Here is a 24,779-nt window from a genome sequence, read left to right as displayed (position 1 = left end):
CCCGTCGGGATGTCAGACAGGGTGCCTGACTACAACCTGCCGCCCTTCCTTGCCGCCCGTCCCCATGTCTTTCTCCTGCACCGAAGCCCCCGGGGTCCCCGAGTGGGTCACTAACGAGGGTGAGCACAGGTCGAGCAGGTGCTGGGCGCGGGCTTTCCTCCATCCCCCGAAAGTCCCCTGCCGCCTTCCCCGGGCCCGGCCACCAAGGCCTCTCTGGACTCTGGACAGAGGCCTCCTAGGGAGCTAGCTTCCTGTACTGTCCTTACAGGGGGACAGATGGCTCTGAAATGTCTCTGGTCTTACTCCCCTGCTTAAAAGCCCCCGGTGACTTGGTACCAGTCTGCGAATACAAATCAAGCCGGCTGCCTTCCTCCCTGAGCCTGGACGGTGGCTCTCATGCTCCGCCCTGCCCCCCAGCTCTTCCCACCTTGCCCGTGGTTGGCTCCTTCTCTGCTCAAAGTTCCCCGGCCCCTTAGTGACCCCTTCATCTCCGTGTGCTGACTGCCGCATTTTCTCCTGGGTACTTACTACTGTCTGAAAAGAACTTTCCGCGTTAGGACAGGGCCTCCTCACCAGCGCAGGGGTACTTGTCTGTCTCCGCCATCACTGTGTCCCCGTGTCCAGCAGTGTGCGTGAGCTGCGTGACCTTGGGGATTCCCACGTCTCTGAGCTTTGGATTCGGAGAAGGGGTGAATCAGTCCCGCTCTTTTGAAAGCGTTGCAGCCTTATCGGGGCAGAGTCAACCAGACGACTGTTCTGGAAAAAGCACCGGGGAGGCATCCGCCAGCCTGCCTGCATTTCAGGCCTGGGGCCTCCCCCCCCACTTCCTCGAGGACTTTAACCAAGTCACCAATAACGTGGGCCTCAGTTTGAGCCCGGGTGGTGGTGCTGATGTGCCCCTGGCCGAGAGGCTACGTCTGTGCCTACAAGTGGTTAATGTACCCGTGAACCTGGCACGCAGACCACAAGTTACGCGGGATGGGGGAAGGAAGGCTGCCCTGGGGCCAGAAAGCCGGGGCTGGAGTCTGGAGCCTGACACGCTCTGGCTTGGTGAACTTGGCAGTCACTGCCTGGAGTCAATTTCCCCAGCTGTGGAAAGGGGACCATCATACGTGCCCCACAGCCTGCTTCTGGGAATTATATACAATTACCTGCAATGTCGCCCCTTGTCCCCGAGAGCAGGTTCCTCCCCTTCCCCCACCCCCGCCCCGTCTTCTTCCCCAGGATGCACTGGGTCCCTGGGAAAGTGTCCAGCATGGAGTAGGTGCTCAGTCATTTGTCACAGTCAACTTTTCTTGGGGACAATGCTTAGGGGCTCTTCTACTAACACAAGCAGACAGACAAGGGGAGAAGCTCAGAGCCTGTGTGGCCCCCGCCTTCACATTACGGCTGGGGAGGGGAGTGGAGACCAGGGTGTCGGGAAGGGCTCCCCGGGAACCGGCTAACCCGGGACACCACCCACCTCTTTTCTTGACTCCCGGCCACCGTCCGCAGCGTGCTTTGTTTGTAAGCCTCTTCCTAGGCCCCTGTTTGCCTGTCTCGCCTCCCTCAGCCCTGCACCGACCCCTTCTGCTCTTCCCTGCTCCCTGTGCGAGACCACATGTTCCCACAGCCGATGGCTCCTGCTTCCCGTCCCCACCCGGGGCCTGAGCCTGAGACTTAGAATCTGTCAGGTTGGGAATTTACACCATGGAGGGGAGGGCGAGGGCACATTCCAAGGGGGGAGACTTCTTAGACATCTGGCCCCCCCACCCCCAGCCTGGGCACAGACAGCGTGAGCCCCTGGGACGCTATCCGTTACTGGCTAGGACTTCCGCCTGGGGGGAAGACAGCAGAAGACAGTGCTGAGGGCTGCTGCTCTTGGAGGCTGGAGGGAACCTGCACCCCCTCTCTCTTCCCCAGGTGTTTGAGGCTTTGCTCCCCTGCCCCGTTAGGCTCCCTCTCTGTCTCCCTCGCTGTCTGTCTCTCCCCCGCTCTGGACCAAAGAGACGCGCCTGGGAGGCGAGTGCGACAGAGACCCCTGAGGATTTTTCCCTGACGCAGAGGCCTCTGGGGGAGGGGTGGAGGCAGGCTGGCCCCTGGCCCCGCAGAGGCTGCAAAGCGGGCCTCGCCTCAGAGACTCTCCGGCACCCGGACTCCATATTTTCCTGAGGCCAAGTTGTATGTAGCACGTGGAGCATACTGGAGGTGGGTACTCAGTCTGTCTACAGCAGCCCATGATCTTGGGCGGCGACTTCCTGTGTGCTGAGCCTCAGTTTCCCCACTCTTCGCTTCCGCCCGGCAGGCTCTGCCCTGGATGGGACCTCACACCCCCCCACGCCCCCTCTAAGTGCTTCCACACCCGGGTGTCTGTCCTCATGTTCGGGGCTGCCCCCTTGGTGGCTCCTGGGCTTGGAGCACGGCCTTGCCCTGCCAGGACGTCCCAAAGCCTAAGGCACAGGCGTGGCTGCCCAGGAGTAGGTTGTGTCCCGGCGGCCACAGGGCCTTTGCAGTGCCTAGAAAGTCCCCTAGCTTCTGTCTACACTGTCGCCTCTTTAGAGGCCCCCGCAGAACACCGCACCACTTCCGCTCTGTCCTCGTTGTGGCTCTCTGTGACTTGGTCTGTCAAGGTGTTGGCACGGCTGAGGTCTGTCTCCCTCCGCGGACCACCGGCTCCAGGGCCTGGCGCCTGGCTGTTGTTCACCCCTGTGCCCCCCGGGGCCTGGAACCGTGGCTGGCCCAGAGTAGGCGCTCAGTAAGTTCAGGAAGGAAGGGAGGGAGGAAGGAAAGAGGGCAGAGAGGAGGGAAGGCGCAGGGAAGGGCCGAGGAAGGGAGGAAAGGGCTCTGGGGCTCGGCGCTCCCGGGACCTCTGCCCAGGCCGTTGAGCGGTTGGCGCTCGCTCGGCCGGCAGGTGGCGGTGCGCCCTCGGCTGCGCGGGCGGCGGCGGAGCCGCGAGTCCCCTCCTCCCGCCGGCTCCCTCCCCTCGCCGGCTCCTTTCTCTGCGCTCTCGCTCGCGCTCCCCGGCGCCCTCCCGCTCTCCCGGCCGCGGTCTCCCTCGCCCGCGCCGCCCCGCCGCCGCCCCTCGGCGACCATGGCGCACCGGGGGTCCCCGCGCGCCCCGAAGGGCCCCGGCCCCGCCGCCCGAGCCCCGAGCCCCGGGGCCCCGCCGCCGCCGCCGCCGCCGCCGCCGCCGCGTTCGCCGCGCTCGCGGCCGCTCCTGCTGCTGCTGCTGCTGCTGGCCGCCTGCGGGGCGGCGGGGCGCTCCCCCGAGCCCGGGCGCCTGGGTCCCCGCGCGGTGCTGACCCGGGCGCCGCCGAGCCCGCCCGCGGGGCGCGCGCCGCCGGGCGGCGGCGAGGACCGGCAGGCGCGCGGCGCGGAGCCCGGCGCCCCGGGGCTCGGTCCAGCGCCCGGTCCCGGCGAGGACGGCGCCCCCGCGGCGGGCCAGGGGCGCCGGGCGCGGGCGGCGCCCGTGGCCGGAGCGGCTTCTCGGGCGCAGGTCTCGCTCATCAGCACATCGTTCGTGCTCAAGGGGGACGCGACGCACAACCAGGCGATGGTGCACTGGACGGGCGAGAACAGCAGCGTAAGTGACCTCCGCGCGCCCCCCGCGGCCCCTGCCCCGGCCACCTCGGGGCCGCACTTCCGGACGGCCCCGGGGTCACCCCGGGCGTTCTTGGCGACTTGGGGACGCGAGTCACCTCCGCGGCGGCGCCCCTACTGGACTCTGGCCACCGGTTCCTTGGGGGGAGAGAGGTCCCCAGATAATGTGAGCGCCCCGCCTGACAGATTTCCAGGACCCGAGCCACCTCGGAGGCGCCCCTAGTAGCTTCCGGAGCCCAGGTTACGCGGGAGGGGGTGTCTCCCGAGGCTTCGGGGCGCTGGTCACCTCGGTCCTTTAGGACCACCTTAACTCGACCGCTCTGACTCCACCCGGTCTGCTCAGCGTTGCGTTCTGGGATTTTGGCTGCGGGACCCTCTCCGCCCTGGTCTGTCCGGGACTTCGCTCGTGGTCTGTCCCGGAGCTCGCTCCAGGGGCTCCAGGGCTTCCCCGGTTAGCTCGGCGTCTGATTCTGGGACGGACGCCCTCCCCACCCCCTCCCCCCGCTCCGGATTCCACTAACGTGACCGGGGCTACATCTGGAAGCGCAGGGATCTGCGTACCCACGGAGTTGGGCGCCGCGCCGCGCTCGCCACCCGCGCCCGCAAACTCCCTGGCCTCCCTCCACCTTCCCTGCCGCTCTGGAAGTTGGGCTCCCCCGGCCTCGCCACATCTCTTAGGGTCCTCGGCGCCTACTTCCTCCAGCGCAGCGCTGTGGTTCCTACTCCTCCGGACCGCGGCCGGTCCTTGTTTTGTGTGTGTGTGTGTGTGTGTGTGTGTCGCCTGCGGGGGTGTGGGGATGCCCTCCTGTTCCTCCCTGCGGGCTGCCTTGGCCTCGCTTTTACCCTGGGCAGATGACCAATGGTCACGCATGGGTCACCTCCCAGCAGCCCTACTTGATCATCTCCAGTTTCGGAAGCGTGCAGGGAGGTGGCAGCTGTTGGCGGGGGAGGGGGGTGGCAACTGGTTGTGCGTGGGGTAGAGATGGGACTCCGCTGACTCCCCTCCATCGCTGTTCGCTCTGGTCGCCCCCAGTGGCTACCCCTCTCCAGCTCCTCTCCTTGACCGCTGCTGCTCTCCCAAGTTCTGGGGAGGCAGCTTTGGGCCAGGGCCCCTGCATGCTTTAGGAGTGGAGGGGTGGGGATCTGTGTGCTTCCCTACCCAGGAAGGGGGTGTATCAAGGGCTGGGGGCACTTCGACCCCCTGCTTTGCTGCACAGGCGAAGACACCTGGTCTCTAGGCTTGGGTCCTTTCTGCCACCTCCAATCAGACTAGAAGCTTTGGGGGGTGGTGGGGTGGGGGGGTGAGCTACTCTCTGGACACCAGCAGGGGGCGCTCAGGGTGCCGACTGAGTGGGGGTGGGGGGCAGGTGCTCCCGAGGAGGCCTTCCCTGTCTGAATCTTGACAGAGGGGTCACTGGTGAACAAACTTTGTCCCCTGTGCTGTATGCTGTAACTTAGGGACTGGCCGCGAACCAACAGCACAAGGAGGGAGTGAGCGTCTAAGGTCATCCCGTGGAGCCAGACTCTCCCAGCCAAGCCCCCCACCCCGCCTGCTGAGGTGGTCGAACAAGCTGCCTGTTCCGTCCCTTGGTCATTTTCGCTTCATGGGGTGGGGGAGGGGGGGGTGGAAGAAGGGAGAGAGGGGCACTGAGAGGTGGAGACCAGCCTTCAAAGTGGGACCAGCACCCAGCCCGGACTGTAGAGCCAGAGGGCTCTTCCTTGGAGGGAGCGAGGAGGGAGCTTGGGTCAGTGGGGCTGCGGCACTGGGGCGGGGCTGGGGGGGCATCAGAGGAGCCCCCCCCCCCCCCCCGGGTTTGCTCCCTGCGGACAGTGGCTGAGTTGAGTGACTGCTTTGCAACTGCGTGGCTCGTATCCTGGCGGCTGGCAGGAGAATTCCTGGAGAGGGGACTTGGGATGGGGGGGGGGGGTGGATCTGGCTTCTCTTTGGTGGGGGACAGGAGGTCCGGAACCAGACAGGAGCTTCGAAGGGTGCATCTCTCCTCTGGCCCCCTGGAAAGGGAAGGGCAGGGATAGATAGCGTGCAGAAAGCAGGGCAGAGCCTGGCACTCAGCGGACACTTCAGAGGCGGAAGCCAGAAGTATCTTATTCTGTCGAGTGTTGTTGACTGTGGGGTAGAGAGAGAAGGCGCTGGAATGTTGACCCAGGCATTTGGCACAAGTACCTTCTCACTCCTGCTTCGCGTCTCCCGCGCACCCATCCTCTGGAATAGGACGTTGAGGCAGACTGAGTTCTCCCCGAAAAAGCAGATCATCTTCTGGCTTGGGGGACGGGTGACGCCTTAAGAGTTTCGCCTTGTCTGGGGAGTGCTCAGGAGGGGAGTGAAGCTGCCTCCGGTACTAAATGAAGACGTTTTTCTAATTGTTCCTTTCTCAGCGCTCAGTGCACGCTGTACGCCTGGCCTTGTCTTCTGGGCGCACGAGGGTCTGGGGAACGTGCTCTGCTGGCAGCTGTGGGGCCAAAGGTTTTAGCCGGGATGCCGTGCTTGGTTTTACCTCTGCTTGAAGGCTCCACCTTTTAGGGCTACGGGAGGGAAGACACTAACTTGAGGCCAATTTGCTGAGTGGAGCCTTTCAAAACATTTTATTTCACTTCATTTGTCCGCATGGCGAGACCCAAGCAAGTGCATTTTGCAGATGTGGCCCACCTGAGCAGAGAACGTGTTTTCAAAATTAAAAAAAAAAAAAAAAAAAAACCCACAGAAACACATTTGCTGAGAGGGCGAGACTTTTGGAAATAGTGTTTTAGAGCATCTGCAAGAAGGAGTCACAGGATGCAAGAGACCAGCCCTCGGTCGCTGAGCACTGGGAACATGTGTGCGTTTTCCTTCCCACGGCCTGATTTCTTCCTGCTCCCATGGAGATAGATAGGGAAGCAGACTTGCTTGGGAGTTCAAACACTGCCTTTCTGTCTGTTGAGCTGCAGAAACAAACTGTTATGTGTGAAATTAATCTTTCCTTGAAACCACTGGGCATCACCTTTGAGGGATCCAGGATGGGCTTTGCACACACGCTTCTGGGTGTCGCTTCCCTGGAGCTGCCCTCAGAGGCGGAGGTGCGATTTGAAGGTGAAAGTCGCGTGCTTATGTTGCTTATTTTAAGCCTGGCTCACCTGCGTGCCTTCCCTCACCGCCCTTGAACTTCTGCTTTGATGCATTAATTCCCTTGAACGTGAGCTTCCTGCAACCAGATCTGGGTTGTTCAGGGGTGTCACGTTTACGAGCCCATCAGCACCTCCCTCCCTCCCCTTCCGTCCCCCTCTCGTTTTTCCACATTTGCTCCATGCTGCGTCTACAGGGCTGGGGATGTCGAGGGGAGTCGTGTGCAAAGGTAATTCTGAACCCATTATCCACCTTCTCTGTTCCAGAGTCTTGAGGAACCTGGTATATGTGTGTATTTGACACCCCGAGAGCCAGGGCTCCAAATCAGACAAATGGAGCTTTCGGGGGCGTGAATTGGGCCGTGACAACTTGCCAGATGTCAAGTTCCTTGAGGGCAGGTGTGTTACATGCTAGGGTTCCCGTATCAGAGCACCACAGACCGGGCAGCTTAAATGACCGAAGTGTATCTCCTCACAGACTGGGAGGCTGGGAGGCTGGGAGGCTGGGATCCAGGCGTGGACAGGTTGGTCTCCTCTCAGGTCTCCCTCCGGGGCATGTAGATGGCCCTCTTCTCCCTGTGTCCTCACATGGCTGTCCCTCTGTGTCTGTGTCCTGATCTCCTCTTCTTATAAGGACCCCGGTCAGGTTGGACTAGGGCCTGCCCTAGGGACCTCATTTGAACTTGATTTTAACCTTTTTAAAGACCCTGTCTGCAAATGCTGTTATATTCAGAGGTATTGGGGGTCAGGACTTTTCTCATATGCATTTTTTGGAAGGGACACAGTTCAGCTCATAGCAGCAGGGAAGGGGCCCCCCTCACCTTTCATTCTCTGACCTTAATGCAGTGGAGCTCAGAGTGGTACAGTGGGAGAGAAGGGCGGGACATCAAAGCTAGACTATAAGGGACGAGTACCATCTTCCCTGGTGGGGAAATCAGGGGAGGCTGCATGGAGGAGGTGGTGTCAGAGCGGGCCTAAAGAATGAGTAGGGGAAGCACAGGGGAGATGGAGAAGAACCTTCCAGCGGGGAGGAACAGCGTGGGCAAGCTCTGGGAGGTGGGAATTTAAAGGTGTGCGTGTGTTGTGAGGAGAGACCGTGAATGCGTTGTGCGGGGAGACAAAGCAGAGGGAAGAAGTTTGGAAAAACAAAGTCGACGTCCGCTCCTAGTGGACCGGACCGTGAGGCTGGAGAGCCCAACGTGGCAGGGCGGGGTGGTGGTTTTTGCTTTTTAAGGTTAACAGCTTTTGTTTAGAAAGGCCGAAAAGATTGTATGCTAATTGGAACAGCTAGGCTGTACAAGAGATGACTTGAAAATTCCCTTTTGATATCCCCCAAGAGCTGGATTCTACCATATACGCTTTGTTCTGTCTACAGAGCTCTGACCTCAGACGGAATCAGGCAGAATTATGGCTCAGCCTCCCTCCCATCGTGGCTGGGCTGCAGACAAGAGCCCGGCCCTCCGGGCAGACAAGCCGGTTGCCGGTGGCGGTGCCCAGGGAAGGTCGAAGCTGTGGGTGATCCAAGTTCCCTCCACGGGGTGCCCCCCACTCCTGCCTTCTCTCCTCTCGGGCATCCGCGTGCTTTCCTTGTGTAGAGACGGGGCCGGTCCGGTTCATCACGCAGACGGCGGTGGCGATCGACGTGCAGGCCTCAGAGCTGCCGGCCTGGGTTTGTAGCTGGCCAGATCCTTCCTGGCTCGGAGACCTTGGGCAGACCGGCTGCCCTGGGCCTCGCCGTCTTGGGGCTGGGGTGTGAAGGCTCGCGGCCTGCCGTGCAGGTGGGTAATCCCCGCGCTGTTTGCACAAGAGCCAGGCCCCCAGCAGGCGCTCAGGAAACGAGGTCGGGGTCCCGTCTGGGTTTCCGCAGCCTGCCGATGGGGCTGCTGAGGGGCCTCGGAGGTGAGGCCTCTGGAGGGAGGCTCTCCGAGGAGGCCGCTGCGATACTGAGGCCTGGGCCGGACCCCGGAGGGGCGGTGGGAGAGAACTGCCCGTGAGAGAGGTTTCCAGCTGGGGACGGACGGGACGTGGGTGCCCCCTGCTCCGTTGGCTTCCCGGCTCCTGGCCGGCCTCCGGCGCACAGACACCATAAAGGCCTCCTCGTGCAGCACTTGTGGTTCTTGGACGAACGGGTCCAAGTCCCGAGACAAAGCTGACGTGTAGCCTCGTATCCGATGGCTGTGGTTTCGTGCTGACGGCTCCATTGCGTTCTTGGAGGTGAGTTTGGTGGCCCCAGGGCACAGGGTCTTACGGTCGAGTCTGCTGAACGTTCCATGTGATGCTTTGGAATTGCAGGCCACCACAGTGCGGGCCTCCCGGCGTTTCGGGGTGGGGACTGGATTGGAGAGAGAGTTCTGGCTCACGGGGGAGCTGGGCTGTGGCTGGTCAGCGTGTCGATGGTGGGCATCTGCCCTGATGAAGTACTTCTCTGTCGTGGCAGCCATCACCAAGGGTGACCAGCGGCCACCTAGGGAGAGGCCGAGGCAGACCGAGGTCAAGGGACACGGTGACCCGTGCTGAATGCCTGTCACGTTTGCTGTCAGGATGAGGGCTGTACAAACCCGTCAGGGACCGTGGGCCTGGTGTCTGGGCTGAGAACAAGGAGAGAGGGAGGGAAGCCTGTGTTAGGACAGGTGACGGTAAACGGAGATATAGGCACGGGGTAAGCAGAGTCTATGCATCCGTAGGGAGACACCCGCTCTTTGCCCGGGGTGGCCCAGGGGGACCTAGGGTCTTCTGCCTTCTTGCTGTGTGGGGAGAGACCCCATGAGTTTGAGAGCCCCAGGTGAAAAGAGGCTTCATATTAGCCCTTAAATCAGCTGCTTTCTCTAGACAGTTACGGGATACAGTGAGGGGCAAGGTCAAACACGGCCCCTGTCCTGGTGAGATGTCTGGTCTGGACGGGAATTCATCGCAGGGCATCCTGGCGCCGTGAAAACCTGCTCTGAGGAGGTCAGGGAGGACTTCCTGGAGGAGGTGGTAGTGAGGTGGCTCTGAAGGACCAGCAGAGTCACTGTCACCTGGGCTGAGGTGGAGAGTGAGAGGGTGGGAATACGGAGGCCCAAGGAGAGGCACGGGGGCCTGAGAAGCCCGGAACACTAGGACGCAGAGAGGACATCCGTCAGTCAAGCAGCCTGGCTTGAAGGCAGAAAAACAGCCCCATTAATAAAGTTCCCGAACCCGGTGCACAAATCCACTCGTTCTCTAATAAAGTGGCTATTTAATTTGTAGTTGCGCGAGGGTTCCTGAGAGTATTTTAAAGAGGTTGTAAATTAACTCCCCCCTTCCGCACGTCCCTTCAGAGAAGCACGCCGCCCGGCGCGCAGGCCTTGTGAAGGGCTGCTGTTGCTTTTAATTTTTATTTATTATATTTGTCGGAGGCAGGCTGAGACCCCGGAGGACGTCGCCAGGGAGCGCGGGGTTGGAGCGGTTGGAAGACGGGCTTGGGTAATACCGAACACCCCCGTGCCTCCTCCCATCTCGGAGGACCCTGACGAAGAGATTGAAAATGGCCTCGTGTTTGGGGGCGCCCTCTCTTTCCCTCTTCAGCCTCCAAAGACCTCGCTATTTATAGATTCCTACCAACGGCTTATTTCAGCCACCCCGCCTCCCAGCGCCCGGCGATCGTGTGGGTGCTTCGAGGAGCACACAGGGACGCTGACGACCCGAGACGCCCGGCTGCCCACTGTTCCTGCTGCCTTCCCTGTGTTCAGAAGCCCCGGGGAACAGGGGAGCCCGGTTCCTGAGGCCGGGCCGGCCCGGTTGGCCGGGTTGGCCACTGCGTTTGAGGGGTTGAAGGCTTATGCGCAGAACCGTTTGCAGCCTGCTCTTGCCGTGGGAATCCTGTGAAAGCTGGGATTCCGCGCATAGAAGCCATCTGGCGTACCCCCAAGTATGACATGCTGCCTTGCACGCTGACACTTTCCCGGACCCGTGGGCCGCCCGGTCCCAGCGCCGCGGAAGTGGATGGGGGGGGGGTTGGGGTTGCCCTGTGCTGGCTGGTCCCCGGCAGGTGGGCACAGGTGCACGCGGGCCCTGACCTGCTCTGGCTTCTGCAGGGGACTCTGAGGCTTGTGTTCAACCTCTGACACGTGCCCGCAGAGGGCGGCAGCAAAGTCTTTTTTTTTTTTTTTAATTTTTTTTAAACGTTTATTTATTTTTGAGAGAAAGCGCAAGGGGGAGAGGGACAGAGCAAGAGGGAAACACAGAATCGGAAGCAGGCTCCAGGCTCTGAGCTGTCGGTACAGAGCCCGACGTGGGGCTCGAACTCATGAATCGTGAGGTCCTGACCTGAGCTGAAGCCGGACGCTCAACCGACGCAGCCACCCAGGCGCCCCATGCAGCAAAGTCTTTTTAACCGAAGCCATGTGGCTCGGGGCCACGCCACACAATGTGGCTTGTGCCCATCATTTTTATCCTGGTTAAGTTCCGTTTGCGGTCTTAAAAAATTAATACAGGTACTTGAATGTGAGCTTTCACAGGAGGACCGAAGGAAAAAGGAAAAGTCAGATGATGCTCTTGGGAGGTAGAAAAGTTCCATCTCATTTTGCATTTCTGTAGCAGTCGGTTACTGTATTTGCACAGAAAATTACAATCTTTTAATTAGTTTCTTCTCACACCACCTCGAAGATCTTAAAATAACACCCCTCTCCTTCCTCAGTAATTTTCTTGCAAACGCAGATAATTTCCCGCAATGTTGAGCTCGCCTTGTCTTCGACAGGGCACGTCTCTCGCACGGTGCCATTTCCTGATGCTCGGAGATAAATTAAGTTCAAATTAAAGTAAGAAAAGAGCCAGGCCGAGTGTGGCTGCTCCTATTCAGATCAATTTTAATTCAGAAAGGGTTCTTTATGAGGCTTCTGCGCCGTGGATCTATTTTCCGAAGCGTCAAGACGCGGAGATAGTTATCTCGGCGGCCTGGGCCGGGAGCCGGCGTTCGTGGGCTGGGGGCAGCTGGAAGCTCCTCCTTTCTGATGTCACTTGATCTCGTAAAAACAATTCCTCGTCATTTGCAGAGCGCTCCTGACGAGTAATAATGAAAGTTAATAAGCTCGGTCCCCATTTATTACACCCGTTACCGTACCGGATGCCTCGCAGGCGTTACCCCTGGAAACGGTCCCGCAAGGTCCACACGGTGACGACGTTCACTCTACGGGTAAGAAACGTGTGGTTCACGGCAGCGTGGGTTGTCCGAAGCCACAGGGCTGACATGGGGTCCTCGTTGGGATTTGACTTCTTTTACTCTTAAGCCTGAGTGTTTTTTAATGTACAGCAAGAAGTGTTTTCCTTTGTCTTTTATTGCTAGTTTGGAATTGTGATGAATACAAGCAACGTAAAATCCATCCATCTCCGGAACTTGTCTGTCAAATGCAAACTCTGTCCCGTTGTTACACACTACGTCCCAGGGGCTCCTGGGTGGCTCAGTCGGTTAAGCATCCGCCTTCGGCTCAGGTCACGATCTCAGGTCCGTGAGTTCGAGCCCCGCGTCGGGCTCTGTGCTGACGGCTCAGAGCCTGGCGCCTGCTTCGGGTTCTGTGTCTCCCTCTCTCTGCCCCTCCCCCACTCGCACTCTGCCTCCCTCTCTCAAAAATAAGTCAACATTAAAAAAAATTAAACACGAACTCCCCGTGTCCCCTGCCCCCCAGCCCTGGCTCCCATCTACCATTCTCCTTTCTGTCTCTATGAGTTTGACTTCTCTGGGGACCTCGTGTAAGTGGAATTATACGTAAGGCTCCTTTTGTGACGGGCTTATTTCACTGAGCACAGTGTCCTTGAGGTTCGTCCGCGTGGTAGCAGGTGTCAGAATGCCTTTCCTTTTTAAGGCTGAGTAATGTTCTGTTGTCTGGATGGACCACGTCTTCTTTACTGACCCGTCCGTCCACGGACACTTGAGATGTTCCTCTCGTGGCTGTTGTGGATCCTGCCGCTGTGAACATGGGTGAACAGATACCTGCTTGCACTTCCTTTGGGCGTGTGTCCGGAAGCAGGATTGCTGAGTCATGTGGGAATCCCATGTTGATTTTCCTGTTGAGCCTGAGGTCTCGGCTACCGCAGAAATTGCTCTCGCGTCTGCCTTGAGTTTGGCCGGCTTGCCAGTTAGTGGCAGGGTCGCAGTCCCCAAAGAAATCCACCGCCCGTGGTTTTGCAGGAGAAATACCGACAGCGTCAGAGGCGACCCCGTGTGGAGAGAGGACCCGGCGGTGAGACGGTGTGAGGGCACGCCTTTTGTTTCTGTTTCCTTCCGATAATCCCGGGTTCTGCCGGTGACCCAAGGGAGGGGTGGTTGCTCAGAGCCCGGGAAACCCAGGTCTGCCCGCGTTGCCAAGTCAGAAGGAGGCTGCTTGGTCTGATGCCCGGCCGAGGGTGGGAGAGAGGCCGTCCGGGGAGACGCGGGGCAGGGGCGGCCGCATTTCCTCCGGCTGGCAGCGTGTGCATTTCAAGTTCAAGCTCGTTTCCCTTCCTCCCTGCTTTTAGGGGCTTTTCCCTATTGACTGCCTCATTGACCAGTTAAGTAATTCAATTTTGCCTCTGTAAAAAATAAAGCACTCCATAAAAAATCTCATGTTTTTCTCAGTTTATTCCTGTCCATACCACTTAACCCCATCCAGGCTTATTTTCTCATTTATCCTTTGACCGTCGAACGGGGCCTCTGGGTGTTTGAATCCCGTAACACTTCTTCCTCTGTGATTCGAGGTGCACCCCCCCCCCCCAGACGCACCCTGAGAGGTCTCCTGGCCCCAGGGACCGTCCCAACCCGCCATGGGGGTTCCTAGCTCTCTCTGTGCCGTGGGCTCGCCCACCCCAAGTCCAGAGAAGCCCATGGAACTTTGTCAGGATGTCGTTTTTTATAATGAGCGTAAGAGAAAACATACGGGACTAAAAGGAAACCGATTCTGTGGCAATAGAGTTATCAAAATACTGAAACGAAATACTTTACTGACACATCGACAGGAGCCAGCAGAAGGCAGAGACTCGTATGCGTGTAGAAATAATGGTAATGCGAAGTGGGACACGGCCCCGTGGGAAGAGAGGGGACAGATGGACCCCACGGGCATGATTTCTCTTCCCTGTCGCCCCCACACCTCAGCCCCTGCTCCCCGTGCACTGTGTCCCCTAGGCTCCCCTCCTTGGCCCCGCAGGCCTCCCAGTGGGGGCTTTCGTCTGCCTGATCTCTGCTGTCCCCCAGAGCCTGGTGCCTAGTAGGTGCTCAGTAGGCAGTAAGTAGGTGTTCAGTAAGAGGTGTGCCTACATTTCCCTGGACGCCCGCTCAAGTGCAGCACAGCAAAGACTAGCAGTATTCGTGCAACATTCGGGTAGGATAGGAGGTGGCCGTTGGTCCTGAAGGGCTGCAGAGCTCACTTCCAGCCCCACCCCCTGTCCGCTGGGGGTCTGGGAAGGCCCAGAGCATCGCCCCCCTGTCGCTCGCACGGCCGGAGAATGACCGAGCGTGACTCCCTGTCCAGCCTGCTCTTTGAAGCAACTGCAGAGCGGGGAGGGTCATGTTGGTTCCCCGGAGAGATGGAGAGATCTCCTGCCAGAGACCAGAGCCATCCAGAAGCTTCTGACTCGTGGTGGTGGCTGTGCGGCCAGGCCACAGCACCGCCACCCCTCTGGCCTTTGCCCTTTGCCCTTCGACCGGGAGTCAGAGCACTCAGCGGTGAGAAAACACCTGTTCCAAAATGAAGCTGGGGCTCTTCGATAGCTCGCCCGTTTCCAGCCTCATTTCACTTACGGGAGACACCTACCCCCCTCCCCCCTCCCCCCCTCCCCCCTGCCCCCGCCCCCACCCCCGCCCCCGCCCCGAGATGGCTTGCTGAGCTTTCAGACAAAGACAGACGACTGGGTGGGCTGAGGCACTGCGACCAGCGAGGCCGTCCCGGAGGGGTGGCACCGGCTCGTGAGGAAGCGTCCTTCTCAGGGTCCCGCAGGGTCTGGTCATCTGCCGGCAGCCCCATGCCCAGCGGCCCCTCGGGGTGGCCTCCTGGAGGAGTGGCCTCTGTCCACGTCACCCTCCTTCTGCATCGTGGCTCACCTTCAAGAAGGTGCCGTCTTTGGGGGCCGACTGGGGTGCCATCAACCCCACCCTTACGATGGGGCCTGGGCCGGGGAGGAGGGTCCGCCGGCCTCTCTGGGCCTCGGTGTCCTTGTCCCCACGGGGGCTGCCGGGAGCCGCCCCTGCCCTGGGGCGCAGGAGGAGAGCCCGGAGTGCAGGCTGGAGGGCCACGTCCCCACGCCTGGTCCCGTGGCCCCGGAGCCCACTGAGCCGCCAGCTCCCCAGCCGGCAGCCTGCGGGGGTTTGCGCGGCTTCGATTCCCTGGACGGGGAGTACAGCACAGCAAAGCCCAGCGGTGTTCACGCAACACTCGGCTCCGAGCGTCTGCGCAGCAGATGAGAGAGTATTTCTTGACGACGGCCGGTTTTTCACCAGTTTCGTGATGTGAATTATTGCCTGGAATGCTCGCCTCTTCAGATCAAGGCTTCCTGTCCATCCCGCCCCGGGCGGCCAGAGGCCTGGGCGGCACAAGGAAATCCGAAACCCGCTGGTCTAGCTGAAGGGAGCCTCGGGCCCCCTTCCCTAAGATGCCTTTGCCTCCTGTCCCCGTCCTGGCCGGCCCTGGACAGTCCCCAGCATCCTCTGGGGCACAGCCGAAGCCAGAAGGAGGAGCCCCAGACACCGAGGCGGCCTTGTCCCTGTCTGCCTGGCCCGGCCGCCTCTCTCCTCTGGGGTGTGGAGAAGGGGGATCTGCCACAGTCTGGTGCCGGCCACCTTGGCCTCTGAGCTGAGGGGGAAGGGGGTGCCGGGGGCCGTCCGCGCCGCGTGTTGAGAAGGAAGCAAATTGCCCTCAGCACTCCAGGCCATAGGAGAGTCCTGCCTTCTGGGACATTTGCAGATGGCCTCTCAGGGAGTTAGGGTCAGGGCAGGGCCTTGGCAGGCCGGGGCTGGAGGCACGGCTGGTCTTCTGCCTTCTGCCCCCGTCTCTCCCCTGCAGACACATTTTCTGGGCCCCCTCCCCGTGTGCCAGGCTTTGTTCTAGGCTTACAGGACCAGAGAAGCAGAAACCCCCTGCCCAGCCTGGCTCTCAGCCTCACAGGGGCACACGGGCAAGGACGCCAGCCGTGGGAATATGGCGGCTGGGGGAGGGCGGCTGGGGGGAGCGGTGCAGTGGCTCCGGGGATGGGTGCAGTCACATCCTGTGAGTACCCAGAGGCCCCCACCCCGGGATAAGGCTCTCTAGCCGTTGCCATGTGCCCGCCCACCCTGCTCACTTTGCACCCAGGCTGCCACTCTCCTGACCCAGCCGTCAGAGGCTGGCCGCTGGCCTCCAGGCTCGCTGGCCTCCCGGCACGCTGCCCAGGCTGGGTGAGGCACCTGTCACTTGCCAGGGGCAGGAGCCCCACCTGTTGAGAGCCTGTGGCTCTCACAGGGCCCTCGAGTGCGTTATTCCTCCTGAGTCCCCGCGGCCCAAGAGGTTTGTCATCTCTGCGTCCTTCTGGGGCCCAGCAAGACCTGGGGGCTGGGCTTGATCTCAAGCCAGCGTCCTTGGAAGTTTTGTGGGGATGAATCACCTCGTCCCCCTGCTCATCGGCGGCCTCTCTCTAGTCCCATAGATGAGCTTGCGGCCAAGCCCCGGGCTGGGGTCTCGTGAGCACGGGGAGGCTCTGAGAGGCCGGGCGGCTGTGTGGACCCACCTGCCCTGCCTGCCCAGGCTTGGGAAGGGCAGGGTGGGGGTGGGCCTACCTGCCCCCGCCCCCCGCCTTCCCTCCAACTCCGACGGCCTGGCCCCCACCTGCCCCATGGCCCCCACCTGCCCGAACACACTCAGGCCCTCTTCAGGCCATGGCCCTCCCCTGGGGTGTCCCCTCCGCCCTGCTGCCTCCTGGCCGAGTGACCCCGGCCGGCTGCTCACCTCACGGAATTTTGTCTTTCTCATCCTTAAGCGGTGATGAGGCTGTCCCTGACCTTGTTGTGGGCAGAGGGTCAGCACACGGAAAGGGCTGGGCTGGGTGCTGTCACCGACTTCTGCTCAGGGTGCCCCTCCTCACCCCTGCCACACTGCCCCATCCTTCAGGGACACGTTCCCTCACCCTGGACCTCACTGGCCTCCTTCTCCAGGGCTTCTAACCCCTTCCCAGCTCCGGGCTTGGCTGGCCCACCCTGGGGTGTTGTCTGGGGTGCAGGGGGTGTCTGTTGAGCCTGGGCAGAGCAGCGGGCCAGAGGCCGCCCTAGAGAGAGTGGGGTCAGCTGTGAGCCCGGCTCGCGGGGCTGAGACAGGCCCCGGGCTCGGCCCAGGTCGGCTGTATGTTTGGAGCCGTGGAGCCCCCCGAGAGTGGCGGCCGAGCCTCAGCCCCGGCTGGCATGTGAGCACGGATGCGTGAGTTTGGGATCATTTCCGGTCTGGGATTCGCTGGATTCCCAAGCTCACCGCGATGCCAAAGCCGGCAGACTTTGTTTCCAGCGTGAGGGGAGGAAGGCAGAGTGCCAGGACGACCCCCCGCCTGTCTCCGAATCTGAGAGTTTTACTGACACCCGTGGGGCTCGGCCTGAATTTGTACTTCCCGTACAGGGCGTTTGGGAGAGCGGTTTTGGAACGGTTGATTTGCTGCTTCAACAGCAAGGAACCGAGAGCCTGTCCAGGCGGTACCTGTGCCAGGTGGGTGGGGTGAGGTGGCCGAACGAAGCCTGGTCTCTGCCCAGAGAGGGGGACAGATGACGACCTGGGGACACAGCCTGGTCCCTGCCCAGTGAGGGGGACAGATGATGACCCAGGGACACAGCCTGGTCCCTGCCCAGTGAGGGGGACAGATGATGACCCGGGGACACAGCCTGGTCCCTGCCCAGTGAGGGGGACAGATGATGACCCGGGGACACAGCCTGGTCCCTGCCCAGTGAGGGGGACAGATGATGACCCGGGGCCACAGCCTGGTCCCTGCCCACAGAGGGGGACAGATGATGACCCGGGGACACAGCATAGTCCCTGCCCAGAGAAGGGGACAGATGACGACCTGGGGACACAGCCTGGTCCCTGCCCAGTGAGGGGGACAGATGATGACCCGGGGACACAGCATAGTCCCTGCCCAGTGAGGGGGACAGATGATGACCTGGGGACACAGCCTGGTCCCTGCCCAGTGAGGGGGACAGATGATGACCCAGGGACACAGCATAGTCCCTGCCCAGAGAAGGGGACAGATGACGACCTGGGGACACAGCCTGGTCCCTGCCCAGTGAGGGGGACAGATGATGACCCGGGGACACAGCCTGGTCCCTTCCCACAGAGGGGGACAGATGACCTGGGGACACAGCATAGTCCCTGCCCAGAGAAGGGGACAGATGACGACCTGGGGACAACAGCCTGGTCCCTGCCCAGTGAGGGGGACAGATGATGACCCGGGGCCACAGCCTGGTCCCTGCCCAGTGAGAGGGACAGATGACCTGGGGACACAGCCTAGTCCCTGTTCAGTGAGGGGGGCAGATGGTGAGCTGGGGACACAGGGCAGGAACGGGTGGGAGGGATGCATGGTGAGGGGGTCCCTAAGTGGGGAGGGGGAAGCAAGGGCACGTGTGAGTCGGTGGTGAGGGAGGGTGTCCTGGAGGAGGTGGCATTTCCTCGGAGGTCTGTTGGGGTACTGCAGGGCTGCGTGTGGCAGGGGGTGCTCGGGGAGAGCTCCCCAGCTGTCCCGTCTTCCTGGGTGCTTATCCAGTGACTTCTCCGTAGCCGGGGACTCCTGTCCTGCTCTGGACCTCGAAGGGGTGCCCGGGAAGGTGGCTCTAGTGCTCGGGGCTGCCTGTCCTCTCCTAGGCGAGTCCCCCTGTTAGACGGGGGGACACGGTGCCTGCCTCGTCATACTGTCACGGCTCTGTGTTGAGACACTTCGAGCAAACGCTGGTCGCCAGGCCTGGCACCCAGGGCCCGTCTATTCTAGGAAGGGGGCCCTAGGACCCGCCGCCTGCTGACCACGTCGGCATTTTGGGGCACCGGGTGGGGGGGTGTGGTCAGCCCTCTGCCAACACCTCGGTGCCCGCAGGACTCTCCTGGGATCTCCTGTCTCCCGCAGGCCCGGAAGTTTACAGCAGGGCTGAGTCGGGGCCGCAGACTCACCTGTGCGGGAAATTTCTCGGGTCTGCGTTTTTTTTCTCCAGCGAGTAAATTCTGGGTTGCCTCATACTGCACGGAGCAAACCTTTCCCCCAAGTCTCCCCACCTGGAGAAATCTTGGAGAGCTTCCCAGAGGTGGCAGTGGGGAAAGGAGAGGAGGGAGGGAGGGCATCCGGGTGGCTTGGGAATGGGAGGAAGAGCCTAGAAGCCTGTAGGCGCTGCCAGGTCAGTCACTTCCCCAGGCTGTTGTGGCGCCTACTTAAAGGCGTGGATCTGTGGGTCGTAGTCTTGAAAGTCCCACCCACCGGGCCATTGAGAAGGAGGCGGTGCGACGGGGTGGAGGGGCGAGGTGAGTGGCTAAGACTCTGTTGGCTAATCCTGAGTCCCTTCCTTGCACCTGGAAGAAAGGATAATGGCACGTCTCTTTCATGGTTCAAGTGGATGGTGAAGGGCGTCTGTTTCCGCATAATTCTGTCAAGCACGTTCCCGGTCTTCTGTGTGCGGAGGCCTGAATCTCCATGGCTTCCCCGCCTGGAGGTCCTGTCCCCGCCTCCCCCCTACCTCCGAGGAGGAGGTCGAAGGCAGAGCGGGGGGTCGGGGGGGCGGGGCAGGGTGCGGGGACCCAGGGGCGACAGCGTTCAGGTCTTTGCCTGCTACCCCTTGGCCGCCCAGGGGCTTCTTCTCTTCCTGGCCCCTGCTGGGACGGACCGTCCACACCATGTGGTCCCCCCTGACTGTTCCGGCCGACTGGTCAGAACTTCCCGCTTAGCTTTAAGTTTCTGTGAGTGTTCGTGTTCCTGCTTCCGGTCTTTCCCTGTGGCTCCCATGATGCTGTGCACGGAAGGGCGTGTGTTAGGCAGGATTCTTGATTCCAAGTCCTAGTAACCTGACTCCAAGAAGCTTAAGTGAAAATGGAGACTCGTAGGCTCACGGGAAGCCCAGGGTGCTGACTTCTGGCTCCAGGGGCCCTAACGCCCACACCAGGCACGGTCCCTCCGTCTCCGGCTCTGCCTCTGGGCTCTGCTTCCCCGTGTGGTCGCCTCCTTCTCCGACAGCCCACTCGGGTCGTGGCTCTGTGGGAGACCGAGGCTGCCGGCGCTTACCGGGGCCCTCGTGCCTGCCCTGCACCCCTCACCCCGGCCAGAGGGCTGAAATGCTGAGTGCCAGGCCCAGACCCCGAGCCCAACCCTCGACCCACACAGCCTGAGACTCAGGGGGAGCAGTTCTGGGTGGGACCCTACAGAGGGCAGGTGGGGAAGCTCTGGAAGGGGCCGAGCTGCAGCCTTGGGTCTCAACTGGCTTTGTCGGCAGAGGGCCCTCCTCCCACCTCGGGAGAACACCCAGCCTCGTGAATGATGTCCCCAGCCCCCAAAGCCGGGACTCCTAGAGGGGTCTGTTCTGGGCAGTGCGATGTCCACCGGAAAAGGTGACAGAGCTGTCTCCGTTCACATGGGCAAGGCTGAGACAGCCTCCGTCACCTCGCTTTTTACGGTTTACTGTCTGCTGAAGCCCCAAGCCTGGCCGGCCAAGGCCGCTGAGCCCTGCCTGGGGCCATGTCCACTCCGCAGAGCTCATGAGTGAAAGAGGCCCCCCACTGCCTCTGACCCGTGGCCTGTGACAATCCTGTGTGGGATGCGTCATCGGGCACAATGCCCGCCCCGTGGATTCACCGTGGCGAGGCCGGTGGCCGGAGCTTTGCGGTGACAGGTCGTGGGGTGAAATGCCAGGGGAGGTGGACATCACCCAGCAGAGGGCTTAGAGCCCTGGACCCGAGCCACAGGACGGCCTGAGCAGGGCTGGAGGCGGCTGCGCCTGATGGTGACGTGGACTGAACGCAGTCAGGGAAATGGGGTCCGAACAGCACGGTTGTCCTGGCCTGGGGACAGAGGCCAGGGGACAGAGCCTCTGGGGACAGAGGCTCCAGTGGTCTTGTCCGTTAGCGGTGATCTCCGTCTTTCAGGGCCTTTGGGTGTGCCACCAGAGTCTCATCCCAGAGAAGCCAAGAGCCACTGAGTGAAATCACCTAATGCGGGTGTTGAGAGGAATCTTCGAGCCTGGCGGCCCCATTTTGCAGATGGATCAACCGAGGCCTGGGGAGGTTGAGCGGTTGGAACAGACTCCAGAGCTGTGAGCGGCAGAGCGGGGTCTGCGTACTCTCAGGCCTGCGCCCTTTCCGGATGGAGACCCCCGAGAGCCTGGGGCCTCTGATCCTGGGAAAAGCTGTGTGACGCCCGAGCCAGCCCTGGCTGTGATCTCAGGAGTTGGGGTGGCTGGCGTGGGCTTCTGGGGCTCTTATTTCACATTCCTACCCAAGCTGGGAAGTTCCGTCTAGGGAGCGAGCCAGGGGCCGCCCGCGCTCCTGTTCCCTCTTGGGAGTTGGCTGCGTGTCTTTGTTTTGGGGTCTCCAGCCCTGGGTGTGTGGTAGCAGCCGCAGGGGAAGGTGAGTCACAGATGGTCTCCTCTGGTCTTCGGAGAAGGGTCAGCACCGCGCTGGGGTCGCAGTAAGAAGACGATGCTGCCCCAGGCGGAGCGGGTTGTCTGGCGGATGTGAGGACGGCTGCCTTTGCTGCTTGGGTTTCTGGGCTGCGAGTCTGTTCTGCTCCGAGAGTGGGGAGGGGTGAGGTCCTGCTGAGGGGCCAGGCTTTGCCTGCACTTGATGGCAGACAGTGGAAAGCAGGGGTGAGGGAGGCTTCGGCCACGCAGGGGAAACCACCCCGCCCAGGACGGGTCTGTCTGGCGGCTGGTGGTGGGTGGGGGACAGAGGGCCGGGGTCTATGGCTGGGGCCCTTTGCTCAAGGCCATGTCTCTTGTGGCTGCTGTATTCTCTGAACACAGGTGTATTCTCTTAGGGTTCTCAGGGTCACAAGTCCAAGGTCAGTGTCACTGGGCTGCAGGTAGGGTGTCAGCAGGGCTGGTTCCTTCTGGAGGCTTCAGGCGGGGAGGGGATCTGATCCCTTGGGTTTCTCAGCTTCTGGAGGTGCCCACACTCCTTGGCTGGTGGCCTCTTCCTTGCGTCCCATGGCCTCTGCTCTGTGGTCAAATCTCCATGACTCTGACTGTGTCTGGTGTTCTTTGGTGCATGGCCACCCTCTCTCCCCCCGCACTGAGCTCTGCTTCGGTCACAGGGCCCTCCGGGTCACACGGCCCTCCGGGTCACACCTCCTTCTGCCTCCCTCTCATAGGACCTGGAATTCTACAGGCCCATCCCGATCATCCAGGACAACCTCCCAACGCAAGGTTCTCAGCAGCACCTGCCAAGTCCCTTGTAAGATAACATGTGCACAGTTTCTGGGTTCAGGGGCATCTTTTGGGGCTGGTGTTAGCTGCCACTGCCCTCCTCTCCCATGGGCCTCCCCTGGCCCTTATGCGGCAGACCTGGCCAGCTGTTTTCAGGTCCCCCCCTCCCCGTCCGTCTCTGGCTTTTGCACCTGGAACCGTCTCTACCTGGCCTGGAACCTCCCAGCGCGGCCTCCTAACCGCGGGCCTCCCCTGCTTTGGCCCCACCATGATGTGCATGATATTCTGCCCTCCATCATCTTCCCAGGACACCCGCCCTGGGGCCCAGAGGACCCCGCAGCCTTGCTCACACCGTGGCCCTCAGGTACAGCGAGTGTCCGTGAACGTCTGTGGAATGGACGGGTGAATGGAGGCGTCCATACTTGAGTCGCACATAAATGAGAGGAAAGCTCTTTTTCAAGCACATCTAACCAGGTTGCCTGATGCTGGGCCTCTGGGCCCATCCTTCTGTCTGTAGACCCGTTTGGGGGATGCCATGCGGCTGAGTCTGCGTGCTTTTACTTAAGACAAAGGTTTTTATTTCACTTGGAGGCAAAGTTTGGCCGACTTCGAACGATACAAAATCAGTAAATGTCTACTGAGCAGGTGCAAATGGAAGGTGGCTCCCCAGGGTGGGGAGGGGAGGGGAGGGGAGGGGAGCTCTGCACACCCCTGAGAAAATTGCCCAGGGCCTGTGGCTTCTGCTCACAGGTGACCTGTTACTTAGTTGTGCATGTGCACGTGTGACAGCATAAATGAACGAGAAGGAAGAGTGCCCAACAGTTGCATCCTGTGCAAGGAAAGAAGCCATGAGGGAGGGTTGTTGTTGGGGGGGGGGGGGTGCTTCTGCCTGCAGGAGCCTGGAGGACGTAGGCAGGGCTCACAGGGGATGCGGGGGCGGGGGGCCAGGCTTTTCGACGGTCACAGGTTTTACGATGGTGAGGCTTGAGGGATTTGGGGAGGGCTGAGGGCCCTGCAGAGGGGACAGCTAAGCTGAGCTGGGGTCGTGGTGAACAGGGTCCCCGGCCTGCCCGTCCCGCTGGTTAGCTGAGTGATGTCGGGCGGACCGTGGCATCTCTTGGAGGCCTGGCCTCCCCACCTGCACGTGTGCGAATGGCGGGCACGGCCGAGCCCCTGGGCCCCCAGGAGGGCCCCCCAGGAGCAGAAGTCATCTTTGCAGGTTTGTGAGCCGTACGACTTGGCTGAGGCAGGAGGTCGGATTAAACAATTAAGGAAATCTGAACAAGGAGATCCCCGGCTTCTAACGGTGCCTGGCGGGTTCACCTCCCGTTCGGCCCTGCCTCGCCTCCTATTTGCACTCCGTAAGTGGATTCTAATAGCTTTCTTCTCCCCCCTCCCTGCAAGAATGGCCTTGGTAGCCAGAAAGGAAATTAGTTTCAGGGCGAAGCCTATTTTTACCGTGGTGGAGCCCAAACTGTTAATTACCTAGAAATCACATGAGGATTTTTAGCCTGAAAAAGTTTTTTTCCTTGGGTTCAACTTTTCGTGGATATTAATTATAGACATCGGTTTCAGCCCACTGAAATAATTCCTCTCTCAAGAGATTGAAGACTTTTAAAATGCTGTCCCTTGTTAAACATAACGCGTATTCTTTCTACTATTTTGCTGCTCGGTGCGTGGGATGGAAATATGAGATTGGGGAATTTAAAAACGATTTCATACCTTGTCCGTATTTAACTAAAGGTTGATTCCAGACTCTGTGTGTGTTTCCAAATCTCTGAACCCAGCGGGGACACTATGGTAAAGGTCGAGAAGGCAACCCTTTAATCGTGTGAATATTAATCCTGATAGAAATGTCACGGCTCCTCTCTGATGCAGAATGCGTCTGCCCGTGTTTGAGTCCGTGAAACGCCATCTGGGGCCTCGCAGTGCACGTGGGGAGACACGTCCCAGGCAGGCCGAGACGCTGGTGTCCCTTCAGATCGATGTTCTGGAAATACCTACTCGGTGTCCACGTTCCGGCCGTTAAGACTTCGCACAAGCAGCACCCCCACCCCCCGCCACCGCCATTCCAGAGTGGGCCACGGGCCACAGGCCAAGCCACAGAACCTCCAAAAAGCCCTTCCCAAGCCCAGCCCTTCCCGGGAAGGGACTGGAAGGGACTGATTTCGGCAAGGGGTGGGCTGCTGTCCGGCTCAGGAGGAGAGGGCCCAGCGGAGGCCCCCCCAGTCTGGGGCGTCCCTGTGGAGACACTCGAGTCATGTGCTCCTATGGCCTTCCCGGAGCCCGGACGCTGCTCTGTTTTCGGGCTCCTTCCCAAGCGCACGTTTGGATGCTGTGGGAAGTGATTTAGGGGGTGGGTTGGCGTGAAATTTCCGACAAATCGTTTCAGCACACTGCACATTTAATTTCTTTTATGTTTCCAAGTTGCTGTAGAAAGTAAATGATTAATTAAGCAGCACCCACACAGTTTTTTTTAAAAAAAGGAATGATTTTTCAAAACGGAGTAATGCCCCAGTGATTTGTCAGACAGAGAGAGAGAGAGAGAGAGAGAGAGGAAGGGAGAGAGAAGAAGGCTTTAATAAGCAGAATGCTGTTCAATAAATCATAATTACTTACGTGGGCAAATGCGTCAGCTCGATGGGGGCACCCACTTACGTGTCTGATCACACTGACTTTTTCTTTCACACCGCAGAGCTGGGTGCACCCCTGGGGTCGACCAGATGTCTGCAGGCCCTTATGGGCACATATTACC

The 24,779-nt window shown here is 60.6% G+C and overlaps 1 protein-coding gene across 4 annotated transcripts in view; it reads left to right on the top strand.

Annotated features, from left to right (window-relative positions):
- SORCS2 (sortilin related VPS10 domain containing receptor 2) overlaps positions 1-24,779 on the top strand; it is a 535,095-nt gene that overhangs the window by 69,048 nt on the left and 441,268 nt on the right. For 2 of the 4 annotated variants that reach the window (XM_081795484.1, XM_081795482.1), the window contains exon 1: positions 2,967-3,562. The exons of 1 other annotated variant lie outside the window; for it this stretch is intronic. In XM_081795484.1, the coding sequence (XP_081651610.1) occupies positions 3,071-3,562 (492 nt within the window). In that variant the 5' untranslated portion in view covers positions 2,967-3,070. Of the gene's footprint in view, positions 1-2,966; positions 3,563-24,779 lie in introns of those variants that run through there. One more of the 4 variants, XM_081795483.1, reaches the window with a different exon arrangement.

This window comes from Panthera onca, chromosome B1, assembly GCF_046562875.1.
Source record: "Panthera onca isolate mPanOnc1 chromosome B1, mPanOnc1 haplotype 2, whole genome shotgun sequence".
Lineage (NCBI taxonomy): Eukaryota > Metazoa > Chordata > Mammalia > Carnivora > Felidae > Panthera > Panthera onca.
This window is presented reverse-complemented; position numbering and strand designations above follow the sequence as displayed.